The sequence below is a fragment of the Hylobates moloch genome, unplaced genomic scaffold, assembly GCF_009828535.3.
Source record: "Hylobates moloch isolate HMO894 unplaced genomic scaffold, HMol_V3 SCAFFOLD_10, whole genome shotgun sequence".
In the NCBI taxonomy this organism is placed as follows: Eukaryota; Metazoa; Chordata; class Mammalia; order Primates; family Hylobatidae; genus Hylobates; species Hylobates moloch.
The window spans coordinates 109,896,343-109,911,972 of NW_026652285.1; the positions used below are offsets into that span (position 1 = coordinate 109,896,343).

At 52.9% G+C, this 15,630-nt stretch overlaps 1 protein-coding gene across 7 annotated transcripts in view; it reads left to right on the plus strand.

Annotated features, from left to right (window-relative positions):
- Positions 1–15,630, plus strand: part of EHMT1 (euchromatic histone lysine methyltransferase 1) — a 103,638-nt gene that overhangs the window by 69,476 nt on the left and 18,532 nt on the right. For all 7 annotated transcript variants that reach the window (XM_032165801.2, XM_032165810.2, XM_032165809.2 and 4 more), the window contains 5 exons: positions 1,628–1,732; positions 11,444–11,598; positions 12,996–13,163; positions 13,376–13,520; positions 14,416–14,493. In XM_032165801.2, the coding sequence (XP_032021692.1) occupies positions 1,628–1,732; positions 11,444–11,598; positions 12,996–13,163; positions 13,376–13,520; positions 14,416–14,493 (651 nt within the window). The remainder of the gene's footprint in view (positions 1–1,627; positions 1,733–11,443; positions 11,599–12,995; positions 13,164–13,375; positions 13,521–14,415; positions 14,494–15,630) is intronic.

Here is a 15,630-nt window from a genome sequence, read left to right on the forward strand (position 1 = left end):
CCAGCTCGGGCCCTCCACGGCGTCCCCTTCCACGCACAGAGCCAGCTCGGGCCCTCCACGGCGTCCCCTCCCACGCACAGGGCTAACTCAAGCCCTTGGGCCCTGGATGCCTTGTCTCCTCCCTGTCCCCTTCTCCCCTGGCCCGCTGTGAATGCTCACGGCAGGGCAGGCTCTGCACTGTGTCTGGCTGGAGGCTCCTCCCTTGCTCTCCGTCAGCTGCGTCTAGATATCACCATTTGAGGGAGGTGTCACTGGCCTCCCTCCATGGCACCCGTCTTCCTTCCTGCTCATTGTCCGTCTCTACCCCACAGCCAGTGCCACGGGGCAGGGTTTGCCGTGCACGTGTGCTGATCTGCAGTGCCTCACACACAGGGGCCACCTGCCTCACGAGTGAATGACTGGGGAGATCAAAGAAGGGCAGGCTTTGAGGCTGCTCAGCTCAGCATGCACTGGGGGTCCCTCCTGCATGGACCCACAGCTCTGGGATAAGTGCCATCCTCATGCTTTCTCTCACTCCTTCCTTCAGGGGGCTTGGTCCAAGTCTTTTTAGCTCAGTGGTTGCCCACCCAGTTGTTGACGCCCAGCTTCTGTGCCCTCTTGGCCGTGGCAGTATCCCCATGGGCTGGAAGCAGCAGCGCCTGTGATGTGCTCAAAAGCCCATACTCTTGCCTTTGCCCTGAGTGTCCAGAGGCCGGAGCCCCTGCCTGGTCACTGCGTCTGAAGCATCCCCTGACCTCTTCTCTCTGACGTTGTACCCTCATCCATTGAGCAGGGGGCCTGGGCTCTGGGAGGCTGCGCTCTGCTGTCCCTGCTGTGTTCCCAGTGCCTGTGGTGGTGCTGACGTCGACCGCAGGGGAGAGGTAGCTTTAATCGTGGAGGCTGCTGTGTCTGTGACAGTGAGATGTGCAGGTCCTTTGAGGGGTGCTGGGGAAGAGGCTGAGTCTTTTGCCATCAGAGTAGGAATTGGCCATATGACCCTCATTTTCAGAAAAGTTGCCTTTTTCTGGCTTAAAGAAAATCACCCGGGCCCACTGACTGGTCTCAGGAGTGGCAGGAGCCGCAGAGCTGATCAGCCCAGGAGGAAGCAGGGGCATCCGTCTCTGTCCACCTGTCCGTCTCCCATCCACAGTTCCCAGCTGCTGCTCTGATAGGGTCCCTGGCTCTCCTGCGTGGAGCCACCATTGGAGGCTGAAGGAGCAGAGCCTGCTACAGCCCAGGCTTCCCGCCAGCCAAGGCTGCTGGTGCTCTCCAGGTCTGGCCTGGGCTTACGAAGTTTCAGCTCCCCTGTGTGTGCCATTAGACTTGGTGCATGCAGCTGTGGTGGTGCGTCCCCAGTGAGTGGTGCCCAACTGGGAGCGGGCAAGGCCAACAGCACAGGGTATGTTGGGCGGGGTGGTTGGGCCTGGCCCAGTCCTGGTTCTGCCTTCACCCTGCACTTGTGGAGCTACCTGGGCCGTGCTCTGAGGAAGAACTGTGGCCTCTGAGGGTTGCGTTCGGGTCCTGAGTGAGACGCATGCACGAGGGGCGTGGTACCTGGGAGGTGCAGAGACCTCAGCGTGGGAGTCCTCATTGCTCTGGCGGTTGCTGGTCTCTGGAGCGATGACAGCTTTGTTCTCTTCCCTGGCAGGATGACGGAGGCTGGACACCCATGATCTGGGCCACGGAGTACAAGCACGTGGACCTCGTGAAGCTGCTGCTGTCCAAGGGCTCTGACATCAACATCCGGGACAACGTAAGTTTGTCACACCCTCCCCGGGAGCAGTGTCCTGGAGGGGTGGGGACCTCCTCCCCCAGAAGGTTCTTTTCTCAAAAGCAGACCTCTGGCACCTGGTGGCGGCTTTGACCTCTTCCTGTGACGACATCGGCCCGGTGCTGTGCTGTGGCTGTCCTGTGCCGGATGCAGATGGGGGTGTGAGGTCCCAGCAGAGGCCACCCTCTAGGGATCTGCGGGTTCAGAGGGCGCTGCACTGCCCTGCTCTCCCTCCTGCTGCCTCATGGGGCTGTGCCTGGGCCTGAGGCTACTGACCCTCGTGCGGGTGCCATAGCACCTCTGGCTCTCCCTTTGTTTTTGTTTTTGTTTTGTGTTTTTTTTTTTTTTTTTTTTTTTTGAGACAGAGTCTCGCTCTGTCACCCAGGCTTGAGTGCAGTGGCGCGATCTCGGCTCACTGCAAGCTCCGCCTCCCGGGTTCACGCCATTCTCCTGCCTCAGCCTCTCCGAGTAGCTGGGACTACAGGCGCCCGCCACCACGCCCGGCTAATTTTTTTATATTTTTAGTAGAGACAGGGTTTCACCGTGGTCTCGATCTCCTGACCTTGTGATCCGCCCGCCTCGGCCTCCCAAAGTGCTGGGATTACAAGCGTGAGCCACCGCGCCTGGCTGTTTTTGTTTTTTTTTTTATGGATGGAGTCTCAGTCTGTCGCCCAGGCTAGAGTGCAGTGGCTCAATCTTGGTTCACTGCAACCTCTGCCTCCTGGGTTCAAGTGATTCTCATGCCTCCGCCTCCCCAGTAACTGGGATTACAGGTGTGTGCCACCATGCCTGGCTAATTTTTGTATTTTTTATTTGTTTGTTTTTGAGATGGAGTCTCACTCTGTCACCCAGGCTGGAGTGCAGTGGTATGATCTCAGCTCACTGCAACCTCCGCCTCCCGGGTTCAAGTGATTCTCCTGCCTCAGCCTCCGGAGTAGTTGGGATTACAGGCGCCCACTGCCATGCCTGGCTAATTTTTGTATTTTTAGTAGAGACGGGGTTTTACCGTGTTGGCCAGACTGGTCTTGGACTCCTGACCTCGGGTGATCCGCCTGCTTCAGCCTCCCATGGTGCTGGGATTACAGGTGTGAGCCACCACGCCCGGCCAATTTTTGTAGTTTTAGTAGAGACAGGGTTTAGCCATGTTGGCCAGGCTGGTCTTGAACTCTTGACCTCAGGTGATCTGCCCACCTCATCCTCCCAAAGGATTACAGGCATGAGCCACCACGCCTGGCCCCTGGCTCTCTCTTTGAAACAAAGGAAAGAAAAGTGAATCATTTGTCATACCACGGTTTTCTAGGATGTGATTTAAGATGCTTCAGTGACAATTAGTTTTGTAAGACCCATTTGTTTGCTCAGAAAATAGAGTTTGGAGCTGAGGTAAGAGGACTCCCTAGTCCTGGGGTGGCTCCTTCAGCCTGAGAGTGGCAGCAGGTGACTGATTAACTTAAAAGGGTGTTCACTAGAAGATCTTCAGGGACCCAGAGAACCAGTGGGGCTGCCAGGGGGCTCGGCTGGCACTGGGCATGACAGCAAGGGGCAAGGGGGTCCTCTGGTCACCTCCCAAGACGGGCATAGACATGCTGCAGCCCGCAGAGCTGTGTCCACCTTCACAGAGGGCTCAGGAGGCAGAAATGGGAGGTACTGCAGCCCGCACAGCTGTGTCCACCTTCACAGAGGGCTCCAGAGGCCAGAAATGGGAGGTGCTGCAGCCCGCACAGCTGTGTCCACCTTCAGAGAGGGCTCAGAAGCCAGAAATGGGAAGTCCAGCCACAAATAAACCCATTAAATTGATAATAAGAAAGAAGATTTGACACAGAAAAAGAAGATTTCTAAAAGCACACTATTAAATCTCCAGTGTGCTGAAGCCTGGCGTCTGAGGAGGGAGGGTTGACACTTCCTCTCAGAGCCTGAGAGCAGTGTGGGCACGGGCACTTGCCATTCATTGTTGGCACGGGGGAGTCTGCATTTGGAACCCCTCCCTGCATGTAAGCAGACCCCACCTCCCACCTAGAAACAGGGACCACTGGCTGTGGGCACCCGCCGCCTCCCTGCGGGCAGGCAGGCCTCTCTGGAGTGACTGGTCCTGAGCTGCGGTGCCTCCTCCGTGGGCTGCAGGGCTTCCATGGCTGTATCCAGGGGGTTTCTACCTCATTCCATCGGAGTTCTTTCCCGCTGGGGGTTAGGATGATGGCACCATGGAGAGAGGAGCCCTGAGCCGGCAGAAGGAAGAGAAGAGGGAAGCAGAGGCAGAGGAGCCCTGAGCTGGCAGAAGGCTATGGCGGGTACCTTGGAGGAAGAGAGGAGGGAAGCAAAGGCAGAGAACAAGTCAGAGGCCACCCCCCAGGTGGGGCTGCCTCAGCCACCGCCTCCGGAGACCACGTGGCAGGGAAGGCAGCCCTAGTGTGGCTGGTCGGCCTGCGTGCCTGGGCAGCTTGCAGCCTGTCCGGGTGTCAGAGCTGTTAGCTCTCTGATGCTGGTGGCTGTTCCCCCAGAATGGAAGCATTGATTAAATTTCAAGTTTGTTATTTATACAATGAAACACTTCATTAATTTAACCACCTTATTGCTGTATAATAGATAGGCTGCATATATTCAAAGTACACACTTGGGTGAATTTTCACCCAGAAGCCATCGTTGCTGTCAGAAGAGTGAGCCCGGTCGTCCCTGATGCCCTGATGATCTTCAGGTGATCCTCCGCGCTTCACAGCCATGCCCAGCCCACCCCTGCCACCCATTGCTGGGCTTTCTGTTGTCTGCATGTCTCGGTTTTATAGAAAAGGGCTCTCACCATGGGCGGCTTTCCCTCGAGTCTTTAAGCCGAGATCCCCATTTTCGCTGCCTGAAGTGCCCATTGTGTGAATGTGTCCATTTACCCTTCAGCTGTCAGTGGACATTTAGGTTGTTTCTGATTTTTGGTGGTTACTAAGAGAGATGCTGTGAATATTCATGCCTTCATTTTTCTTGATTAAACCCCTGGGAGTAGAATGGTTAGAACATATGACAGGTGTCTAGGTTTAACATTTTCAGAGACTGCCAGTAGCCGGGCATGGTGACACACACCTGTGGTCCCAGGTACTCGGGAGGCTAAGGTGGGAGGATTGCCTGAGCCCAGGAGGTCAAGGCTGCAGTAAGCTGAGATCGCACCACTGCACCCCAGCTTGTCTAAAAAAAAAAAAAAAAAAACTGCCAAACTGCTTTCCAAGTGATTGTACCATCTCTAGTGTATGAGAGTGCATTCATCCGTTCTCACACTGCTATCAGGGTTCTACCTAAGACTGTGTAATTTATAAACAAAAGAGGTTTAATTGACTCACAGTTCAGCATGGCTGGGGGGTCCTCGGGAAACAACAATCATGGCAGAAGGTGAAGGAGAAGCAAAGCACATCTTACATGGTGGCAGGAGAGAGAGATTGAGGAGCGTTGTACCACACTTCAAAACCAGCTCTTGTGAGAACTCACTCACATGAGAACAGCATGGGGGACCCACCCCCATAATCCAATCAGGTCCCTCCCTTGACAAATGGGGATTACAATTCAAGACAAGATTTGGGTGGGGACACGGAGCCAATCCGTATCAGACAGTCCTGGTTCCTCTGCATCCTTCCCAACACTTAGCATGGTCAGTCTTTAAATTTTATCCATTTTAGTAGGTGTGTAGTGATGTCTTGTTGTGGTTTTAGTTTTCAGTTCATTTCATTTTCATTTCTCTAATGACAGTTGATGTTAAGCATCTTTTTATGGGCTTATTTATGATCCATATATCTTTTTTAATGAAGGGTCTGTTCAAATATTTTTCTTGCTTATTATTGGGTATTCTGGAGTTTTGAGAGTTTATGTTCTGGATATAAGTCCTTTATCAGATATATGGTTTACAGATCTGTCTTTGGAAGTGCAGAATTTTAAAAGTTTTTATAAAGTTTGGTTTATCAACGTTTTTCTTTTTTTTTTAACTGGATCCTGTTTTTGGCATTCTGTTTAAGACATCACTGCCTAATCTGAGAACCCAAAGATATTCTCCCACATTTTCTTATACGAGTTTTATGGTTTGGGGGTTTACATTTAGGTCTGCGTTTTATTATAGTTGACTTTTGTATATGGTGTGAGGTATGGATTGAACTTTTTTTCTTTTTTGCTTGTGGATGCCTAGTTCAGTGCCATTTGTTGAGAAAACCATTCTTTCTACATAGAATTGACTCTGTACCATTGCCAAAAGCCAGTTGTCTGTATGTGTGAGTCAGTTACCCATGTGTCAGTCCACATGTGTCAGTCATTTGCATGTCTGTCAGTCATCCATGTATGAGTCAGTCATCTGCATGTGTGAGTCCACATGTGTCAGTTGTCCATGTGTGAGTCAGTCATCTGCATGTCTGTCAGTCGTCCACATGTGTCAGTCCACATGTCAGTCATCCACATGTGAGAGTCAGTCTGCATGTGTGAGTCGGTCATCTGCATGTGTGTGAGTCTGTCATCTGCATGTGTGAGTCCATCATCTGCATGTGTCATTTGTCCACATGTGAGTTGTCCACGTGTGAGTCAGTCATCTGCGTGTCTGTCAGTCATCCATATGTGTCAGTCCACATGTGTGTCAGTTGTCTACACATGAGGGTCAGTCATCTGCATGTATGAGTCAGCCATCTGCATGTGTGTGTCTGTCATCCACATGTATGAGTTGGTCGTCCATGTCAGTTGTCCCCATATGTATCAGTCATCCACATGTGTGAGCCAGTTGTCCACATATCAGCGTCAGTTGTCCACATGTGTGTAAAGTCAGTCGTCCACGTGTGTGTCAGCTCCAGGGCCCTCTCTTTTGATGCATTGATCTATGTATCTGCCTTTAGGCAAGTACTGTCCTTGTTTGACTGATGTAGCTTTACAGTAGGTCTTGCAAAATCATTTTTCTTCTCCCAAACTTGATACTGCTGTTCTCTTATATTTTACATATATGTATGTTCTGAACACCATAATAGCCATATGGTTATCCTGTTTAAACAGTCAGTGGTCTTTTTTTTTTTTTTTTTTTTTAAGATGGAGTCTTGCTCCATCGCCCAGGCTGGAATGCAGTGGCACGATCTTGGCTTACTGTAACCTCCGCCTCCCAGGTTCGAGCTATTCTCATGTCTCAGCCTCCTGAGTAGCTGGGATTACAGGCACGAGCCACCATGCCTGGCTAATTTTTGTATTTTTAGTAGAGACGGGGTTTCACCATGTTGGCCAGGCTGGTCTCAAACTCCTGACCTCGTGATCCGCCTGCCTCGGACTCCCAAAGTGCTGGGATTACAGGCGTAAGCCACTATGCCCGGCCCTCTTGCAGCTCGTTAATGCCTGGAAAGTCCTTATTTTGCTTTCATTTTTGAAAGATATTCTTAGAATTTTGGATGCATAGTTATTTCTTCCAATGCTTTAAATGGTGGTTTCCCTGGGTTCTCACCTGCAGTGTTTGCAGTGAGAAATCCAGCGCCACTGCAGTTATTTCTCTGTGTATAATGTGTCCTTTTTATATGGCTGCTTTTAAAATGTTTTTTCTGTATCTCTTGATTTTAGCAATTGGATTTTCCTCTAAGCCTTAGTTTGTCTGTAAAGCAATTTGATTACTGATGTGCCTTGGTGTTATTTTGTGTGTGTGCACTTAGGGTTCATTGAGCTTCTTGGATCTGTGGATTTACGGTTTTTAACAAATTTGGAAATTTTTCAGTCGTTATTTCTTCAAATAATGTTTTTTGCCCACCATGCTTTCCAGTATTCCAGCTGTGTATGTAGGAGTTCTCAGAGTGGTTCCACAGCTCACTGGTGCTCTTTTCAATTTTTAGATTATTTTTCTTTCCCTCCATGTTTCAGTTGAGCAGGTTTTTGTTGGTTTGTCTTCCAGTCCACTCGTCTTTTCTTCTGCACGTGATGCTGTTGAGCTCATCCAGTCTGTGTGTGCCTACATTCCAGGCATTGTCGTTTTCAGCTCTAAAAGTTCTGTTGGAGTCTTTCAAACATTTCCTAACATGTTTCTACTTAACTTTCAAACCTATAGAATACAGGCTATACCAATAGCTTTATTTACTTATTTATTTATTTATTTTATTTATTTATTTAAGACAGAGTTTCACTCTTTTGCCCAGGCTGGAGTGCAGTGCCACAATCTCGGCCCACTGTAACCTCTGCCTCCCGGGTTCAAGCGATTCTCCTGCCTCAGCCTCGCGAGTAGCTGGGATTACAGGCGCGCACCACCACGCCTGGCTAAGTTTTGTATTTTTAGTAGAGGTGGGGTTTCACCACGTTGCCCAGGCTAGTCTCGAACTCCTGACCTTAAGTGATCCCCCCGCCAAGGCCTCCCAAAGTGCTGGGATCACAAATGTGAGCCACCGCACCCAGCCCACCAATGGCTTTAATGACCTTGTTTGCTAATCCAGCATCTGTGTCAAAGCCGGGCTTTTTGATGACTGGGTTTTTCTCCCCATTGTGGGTCATGTTTCCTGCCTCTTTGCACGTCTGGTAACCTGTAGCCGATGCCAGGATGTGGGTGGGTTTTGCAAAACTTGTATGATGCTAGGGACTCTTCTTCCTGTGAATGTTCTTGAACTTTGTTCTGGAACTCAGCTAAGTCACTTGAAACCAGTCAGATCATGTTGGATTTTGCTTTTCAGGTTTGTTAGGTGGGTCTGGAGCCACTGAGGCAGGTCCGTCCATTGTCCTCCAGCCCACAGCCTGTGGATGGAGAGTGTGGCCTGCCTGGCTGTGGGGAAAGGTCCCGGCTTTGAGTGCACGTTCTCAACAGGCTCGTGGCCACTAGCGTCCTGCCGGATGACTCCGGTGGAAGTGCACAGATCTCTGGAACCTCTCTTGGAGCTCTGTTTTCTGTCTGAGCATCTGGGGGCCCTGCCTGGCTACCCCCTGCGCCGTGGTTGGAGCTCTGGTGGCGGTGAGCTGGGCAGCCGCAGGCTCCCTCACAGACTCCGCCTCTCAGGGGCACGGTCCTTCCCTGCCTGGTGTCTGGTGTCTTGACAGCCATGGTCATAGGTTTTGACTGTTTTGTTTTACTCTTCTGGTTCTTTTAGGTGGGAAGGTAAACCTGTTCTGGTCTGTATCACTCTATCGTTTCAGGAGTGCGGTTGCTCACCAGGTGTAGGCCAGGCTTGTTGTAACTCAGCCAACTTCAGAAAGGCTGGGCGTTTGAACAGTCCCAGAGTGGAAGTATCTTAGGTGAACTGGAAGCTCTCAAAAATGTAATTCTGGGGCAGGGCATGGTGGCAGATCACTTGAGGTCAGGAGTTTGAGACCAGCCTGGGCAACATGGTGAAACCCCGACTCTACTAAAAATACAAAATGATTAGCTGGGCCTGGTAGCATGCGCCTGTTATCCCAGCTACTGGGGAGGCTAAGGCACGAGAATCGCTTGAACCCCAGAGGCAGAGGTTGCAGTGAACCGAGATCGTGCCAATTGCATTCCAGCCTGGGTGACGGAGTGAGACTCCGCCTCTAAAAAAAAATAAAAATGTAATTCTGGTTATAAAATCATAAATCATTCTGATAAAGGAAAAAGAAAAGAGGCCCCTAAGCAAGCAGCCTTTTGTTCAAGGAGCTCTCGATGTATGGAGGAGGGAAGCCAGAAACAGAGCAGAGGGGCGGAAGAGCCACAGAGCAGCAGAGGCTCTTCAGGAAATGCACTGAGGCGGACACACGGAGTTCGCTTTTAGTTTTCTCTTTTAGAAGTCAAGGGAACAGTAAAGCCCATGCCTGGGGCTGGCCGTTTGTGGATGAAGATACCGGAGACCATGCCACTCGGTTTCTGTTCTGCTTTTTTCTTCGCCTTCACTGAGCTGGAAAGGTTGACGGTGCCGCACGGTGTGGAGTCGGGAGGGGGACTGCGTGAAAGCACAAGGGTGTCTCAGAAGAGCCCGCGTCCTTCTCTCTTGGGGGTGACCCTGCCGACCTGCAGAGCCAGTCCCTGGGATGTGGCAGCGGCCCTGCGCCCTTGTAGGGAGGCGGTGTAGCGCTCAAATGGAAGCAGAGCCTGCAGGGTGGAGACCGCACCCCTGCAGGGGTCTGCCTTGGGCCTCGAGCCTCCTCAGCCCCCGCAGCAAAGCGGACAGTCAGGCAGGGCTTGGTTTATGGCTTCTGGGAAGATCGCTGACGATTCCCGAGGGGAAGGGGGCTGCAGCCGGCGCTCCCAGACGCCAGCAGAGCAGAACACACTTCAGGAACGTGAAACGCTCACGTGCTTTAATCCAACAATCCTGCCTCTGAGGATGCATCCTTGAGAAATAATGTAGGAAATGAAAAGCACTAAAATATTTGCTGGCATTGGTATTCCAGAAATATACCAACAAAAATAAACAAGTGTTCAGTAAAGGAAAGGTCCAGAAGCTGAGTGACTGTGGGTAATCGGTCCAGAGGTGGTTCCGGTGCCGCCCCGCGTGGACCGTGGGTGGTGGGTCCAGAGGTGGTTCTGGTGCCGCCCCGCGTGGACCGTGGGTAATCGGTCCGGAGGTGGTTCCGGTGCCGCCCCGCGTGGACCGTGGGTGGTGGGTCCGGAGGTGGTTCCGGTGCCGCCCTGCGTGAAAGGCGCTCCTGGCACGGCGCCAACTGGAGGAGGCCTCAGCACCTGGGAGCCTCTGGTGATGATGGAGGGTCAGGGACAGATGAGCATCAGGTGTAGGAAACAGCGCGGGCGTGTTCCTCATTCCATTTATCGCTGTTTTATCCCTGGGGTGATAGAGTTAGGGATAATTCATTGTTCTGATTTATATTCTTGGCTTCCTGGCAGAGTTGAAGACTTTCTTATGTTTACCGTTCATCTTTTTCTTACCTACGTTTTTTATTTTCTTCTCCTTTGCACATATTTTTTCAGAATTACAGTGTTCTAATTTACTGCATGATTATAAATTATCTATATTTTACATGTGGCACAAGTATTTCTCCAAATTTTATTTGTTTTATTTAAAAGAGGCCTTTTTAAAAGTAAAAGTTTTTGGGTTTTTTTGAGACAGAGTTTCGCTCTTGTTGCCTAGGCTGGAGTGTAGTGGCACGATCTCGGCTCACTGCAACCTCTGCCTCCCGGGTTCAAGCGATTCTCCTGCCTCAGCCTCGCGAGTAGCTGGGATTACAGGCGCCCACCACCACGCCTGGCTCATTTTTTGTATTTTTAGTAGAAACGGGGTTTCACCATGTTGGCCAGGCTGGTCTCGAACTCCTGACCTCAGGTGATCTACCTGCCTCTGCCTCCCAAAATGCTGGGATTACAGGCGTGAGCCACCATGCCCAGCCCAAAATTTTAATTTAATCAAATTTACACATCTTTTTTCAAATCTTTCAAAAGCATTATCCTATCTTATGACTATACCCCTGTTTGGAAATGAATATAATTTTTAAAAATACATGAAAGAAAAGTGCCTCCAAGTGTTAATGTTTTGAGTGTAGGTTGATATAATTCTGGATGACCTTTTCCCTATTTTAATTCTTTGATTATGCTACTTTTATAATTATGTTATTTTTACAATGAAACAAACAAAACACGAAAGGAAGTGCCTTCCAGAGTTGAGATGGGCACTAGGTTCCCATATGGTGACCTTTGGCACCCTTTCCACCTGGCCCTGCCGGGGACGGCCACACATGCTCCAGAGCCTCTGCCTGGGCATGTGGCCTGGCCCCAGCACTGTGAGCCAGCAGGAAGCCTGCACTGAGCTCTGGTTTGTGTCTGTTCAGGAGGAGAACATTTGCCTGCACTGGGCGGCGTTCTCCGGCTGCGTGGACATAGCCAAGATCCTGCTGGCTGCCAAGTGCGACCTCCACGCCGTGAACATCCACGGAGACTCACCGCTGCACATTGCCGCCCGGGAGAACCGCTACGACTGTGTCGTGTGAGTGCAGTGCTTCCCCCGGCTCGGGCTGGCGCCGACCTGACCTGGGCGCCCAGAGAGACCGCTCGACGGTCTTGTGTTCACACTTGGGGCTTGAGTGGACACAGGCCCTCTGTTCCTTCGTGTGGAAGTCCATCCTTGGTGTTCCATGCGCAGAGAAGTGTCTTTCCCAGTCCACGTTTGAGATCAGCTGTGGTTTATTTCTGGGTTAGGGGGGATTGTCATGAAAAAATTCCCAAGTTGTAGTCTCAGACCTGAAACTCCTGACATGGCTGAGGGGCAGCATGGGAACAGCCCTGCTCCCAGCAGGGACCTGCCAGCTCAGAGTCCCTGAGAGGCTCAGGATGCCTTCTGGGAGCAGTGCCACCCACAGCCAGGGCTAGAGATGCTGGGGGCTGTGGCGCTCACCGCTCAGGGCCCTTTTAAAACTTGAGACCTTCAGCTGGGTGGCGGTGGCTCACGCCTGTAATCCCAGCACTTTGGGAGGCTGAGGCAGGCAGATTACCTGAGGCCAGGAGTTTGAGACTAGCCTGGCCAACATGGTGAAACCCCATCTCTACTAAAATACAAAAATTAGCCGGCCATGGTGGCACGTGCCTGTAACCCCAGCTACGCCAGAGGCTGAGGCAGGCGAATCGCTTGAATCCAGGAGGCAAGAGATTGCGGTGAGCGGAGATTGCGACACTACACTCCAGCCTGGGTGACAGAGCGAGATTCTGTCTCAAAAAAAAAAAAAAAAACCCAAAAACAAAAAAGCTTGAGACCTTGATCCCATAAAGTCATCCACACTCAGGTTGTTGGTGGTGGCCAGGGATGGAGTGTGTGTTTGGCTGCTGGGGAAGGACAGGGAGCTGTAGGTGCTCCACGCACCAGCCTCCAGTGACTCCCTGGCCCCTACACGTGGGGCTATGCCCTCCCACGTTTGGATCTCACGGTGGCTCAGCCAGGTTGGGCATCTGGTTGTGTGAAGCGCAGCTCCACGTACGGTGACTGCAGCCTGGACGCAGTGAGCAGGAGTGGAACTGAGGACCGCTCACGCTGTACGTGGCCCAAGCTTGGCCTCTCTCCCTCCTTGCTTCCCTTCTTATCCTTGAGGGTAAATTTGAATGAAAAATCCAAGAAAAATCAAATGCCGCCCTGGTTTTTTACACACGCTTCCTGCTAAGAAAACAGCCTGCTGACTTTGACAGTGAATGTGGGCGAGGAGGAAGGGAGTCATGTTCCTGGGTGAGCTAAAGCCCATCTTTGCAGAGTCATTGGTGAGCAGACTTGTTCAAGTTATCTCACGGTGAATAGTGTTCCCTTTATTGTTAGTGACGGTCATTTTATAAATCTCATCTGTGTCATCTTTTCAAGTCAGCTTTAAATGTTTTGTGGCCTTACATTTTCCCTTTTAGCCTCTTTCTTTCTCGGGATTCAGATGTCACCCTAAAGAACAAGGAAGGAGAGACGCCCCTGCAGTGTGCGAGCCTCAACTCTCAGGTGTGGAGCGCTCTGCAGATGAGCAAGGCTCTGCAGGAATCGGCCCCCGACAGGCCCAGTCCCGTGGAGAGGATAGTGAGCAGGTGAGCCCAGCCCCAGGACGGCTTTGTGACAAATCAGCAGTCAGCAGGGCTTTGGGAGCTTGCGGTGAAAGCTGCTCCTGAAGCTGAAACTTCCGCAGGCAGGATTCCAAATTGTCAGGGCCAGGTGTTTGCCAGCCGCCCCACTACGCGCTGTGCCACCCCCTGGACAGAGGACATCAGCCTCCAGGTGACACCTGTCCTTTCTGTGGCAGGGACATCGCTCGAGGCTACGAGCGCATCCCCATCCCCTGTGTCAATGCCGTGGATAGCGAGCCATGTCCCAGCAACTACAAGTACGTCTCTCAGAACTGCGTGACGTCCCCCATGAACATCGACAGAAACATCACTCATCTGCAGGTGAGTGACGGCAGATGAAGGGCTGACTCAGTCCAGGGCATGTGACAGGCAGAAGCTTCTTGAGCCTGGAGTCCTGGGTTCTTCTCACCACTCAGAGCAGGAGGGCTCATGGGGGGCTTCCCAGGAAGACCTCATTCTCTTTGCAGTTGCCTCCCCTGAAAGAGCTGGAAGGCAGATAAAGGTTCTGTCAAGCCCAGCCCTGGGTCCTCTCATTGCTCTTCTGAGGCTTCTTACCGACCCAAAGCAGCGGCAAGCATCTTTGTGCCTTTTTTGTAACCTCACACTCAGGGGCCCCAGTGCGGCCTCTTGCTGGGGGCACAGGCGAGAGGAGCCTTTTCGAGGCCTGCAGGACGACCTGGATCCCTGCACCTCCCAGCCCCTAGAGAGATGGGTCCAGCACATGCCAGCTTTCCCAGCCTCCGAGTGCACACAGCCTGGTGCCCTCACCGCCTGCACCTTCTCGAGTACTTTCCTTGTGGCTCTGCTTGTAGGCAGCTCCCTCCTCTTCCCAGGCTGGGCACTGCCCAGGCCCTCCCCTTCCCCCCCCGAGGGCGTGCCAGGCTCTGTGTTCTTGCCTTTCCCATCGAGCATCTGGCCACAAATGCAGCTGCCCCCCAGCCCTTCACCCACCCCACGTCACCCGCTGCCGCGTCGCTACCCTGCCTGCCCCCTGTCCCTCTGTCAGGGTCCTCAGCCAGAGCCCCCTCCCGCAGGCACTCGGCATGTTTCTGCCTGCACACCCTTCTCCCTAAGAGGCCACACACTCACATGGTGCCTTTGAGAAGCACTTACCAGAATCAGGGGTAACTGAGAATTGGAAAACGTAGCTGTGAGTGGGAGGGGAAACAGAAGGCCTGTGCCTGCCCGTCTGACCCTCCGGCGCCTCTCTTCTCAGTATTGTGTGTGCATCGACGACTGCTCCTCCAGCAACTGCATGTGCGGCCAGCTCAGCATGCGCTGCTGGTACGACAAGGTGAGGGTGGCCTCGTGTGCGTGGGCTCAGGTGGTAAGTGCCGCTGGTCCGGGTCTGCAAAAACAGTGCAGGCGTCTGTGACCCCAGCGCTGTCGTGGCAGCGTTGGGAAGGAGTTGGAGGTGAGCTGGGTGTGACAGGCAGGGGAGGCACAGCGGGCGCCAGCACCCAAGTCAGGGTCGTGAGCCGAGGACATGGCTGCAGAGTCCCTGGGGCTGGGGTCTGCATCCTTTGTGGCTGCCTGAATGGTGGCCGGGGTGGGCAGCCAGTCAGCCTGGCTTGGCCCCAGGAGGAGGTGCTGCTTGTGTTGTGTGTATCTGGTGAGCTATGCCTTGTGCTTGCTGAGTATGAGGGATGTGAAGAGGGAGGGTGCTGCTGGGCTGGGTACAGGGAGCATCGGTGCGGGCGCTGGGCTTGAGGAGACACAGGATTGGAAGTTTCTGGTGGGTGCTGGTCCTCGGAGGAGCCCGGGATGGAGGCTGCTGAGGAGATGGGAGTGGGGAGTGGCCCTGGCTGGCAGGGGTGCAATTCAGGGGAGGGATGTCTAAGCAGAGGTGGAGAGTTCCTGGTCTCCCAAGTTCAGAGGTCACGGTGGGGGTGGAAGCCAGCATGGCCTAGGTGAAGAGACTCGAGCAGGGAGAGGCAGCAGGCATCCCCTCTGGAAGCAGACTTTGGAGGAGGGTGGCCATGGAGGGTCGAGTGTTTACCCATCTGAATTAGAGGCCCCAATGGGAGAAGGATTCGTGCCAGTGAGGGCTATGGAGATGGCAGGCTCAGAAAGCCTCCAGGCTCATGTCTGAGTGGTGGCTTTTCAGGTGGACAGTCCTCCTGAGGGGGCACAGGAAGGAATGTTCTGAGGAGTGCCCCAGTTGTTCAGAGCAGCCCCTGAAGCCGTCAAGCCAGTGTGCCTGGGCAGCCCTGGGCCCCGCGCCTCAGTTCACACAGCCCTGGGGGAGCATCTGCACCCAGTGCTGCTGCACCTGGCCTGGCTTCGGGGGGTAGAAAGGGGAGCAGAGGGCTGAGTCCCTCCACAGTTGAGGATTTGCAAGGCAAGGAGGCCAGGAGTGCAGGAGGGTGCAGGAGGCCCCAACCAGCCAAAGGAAGCAGAGCAACCCAGGAGCTGGCAGCCTCGGCGAGGC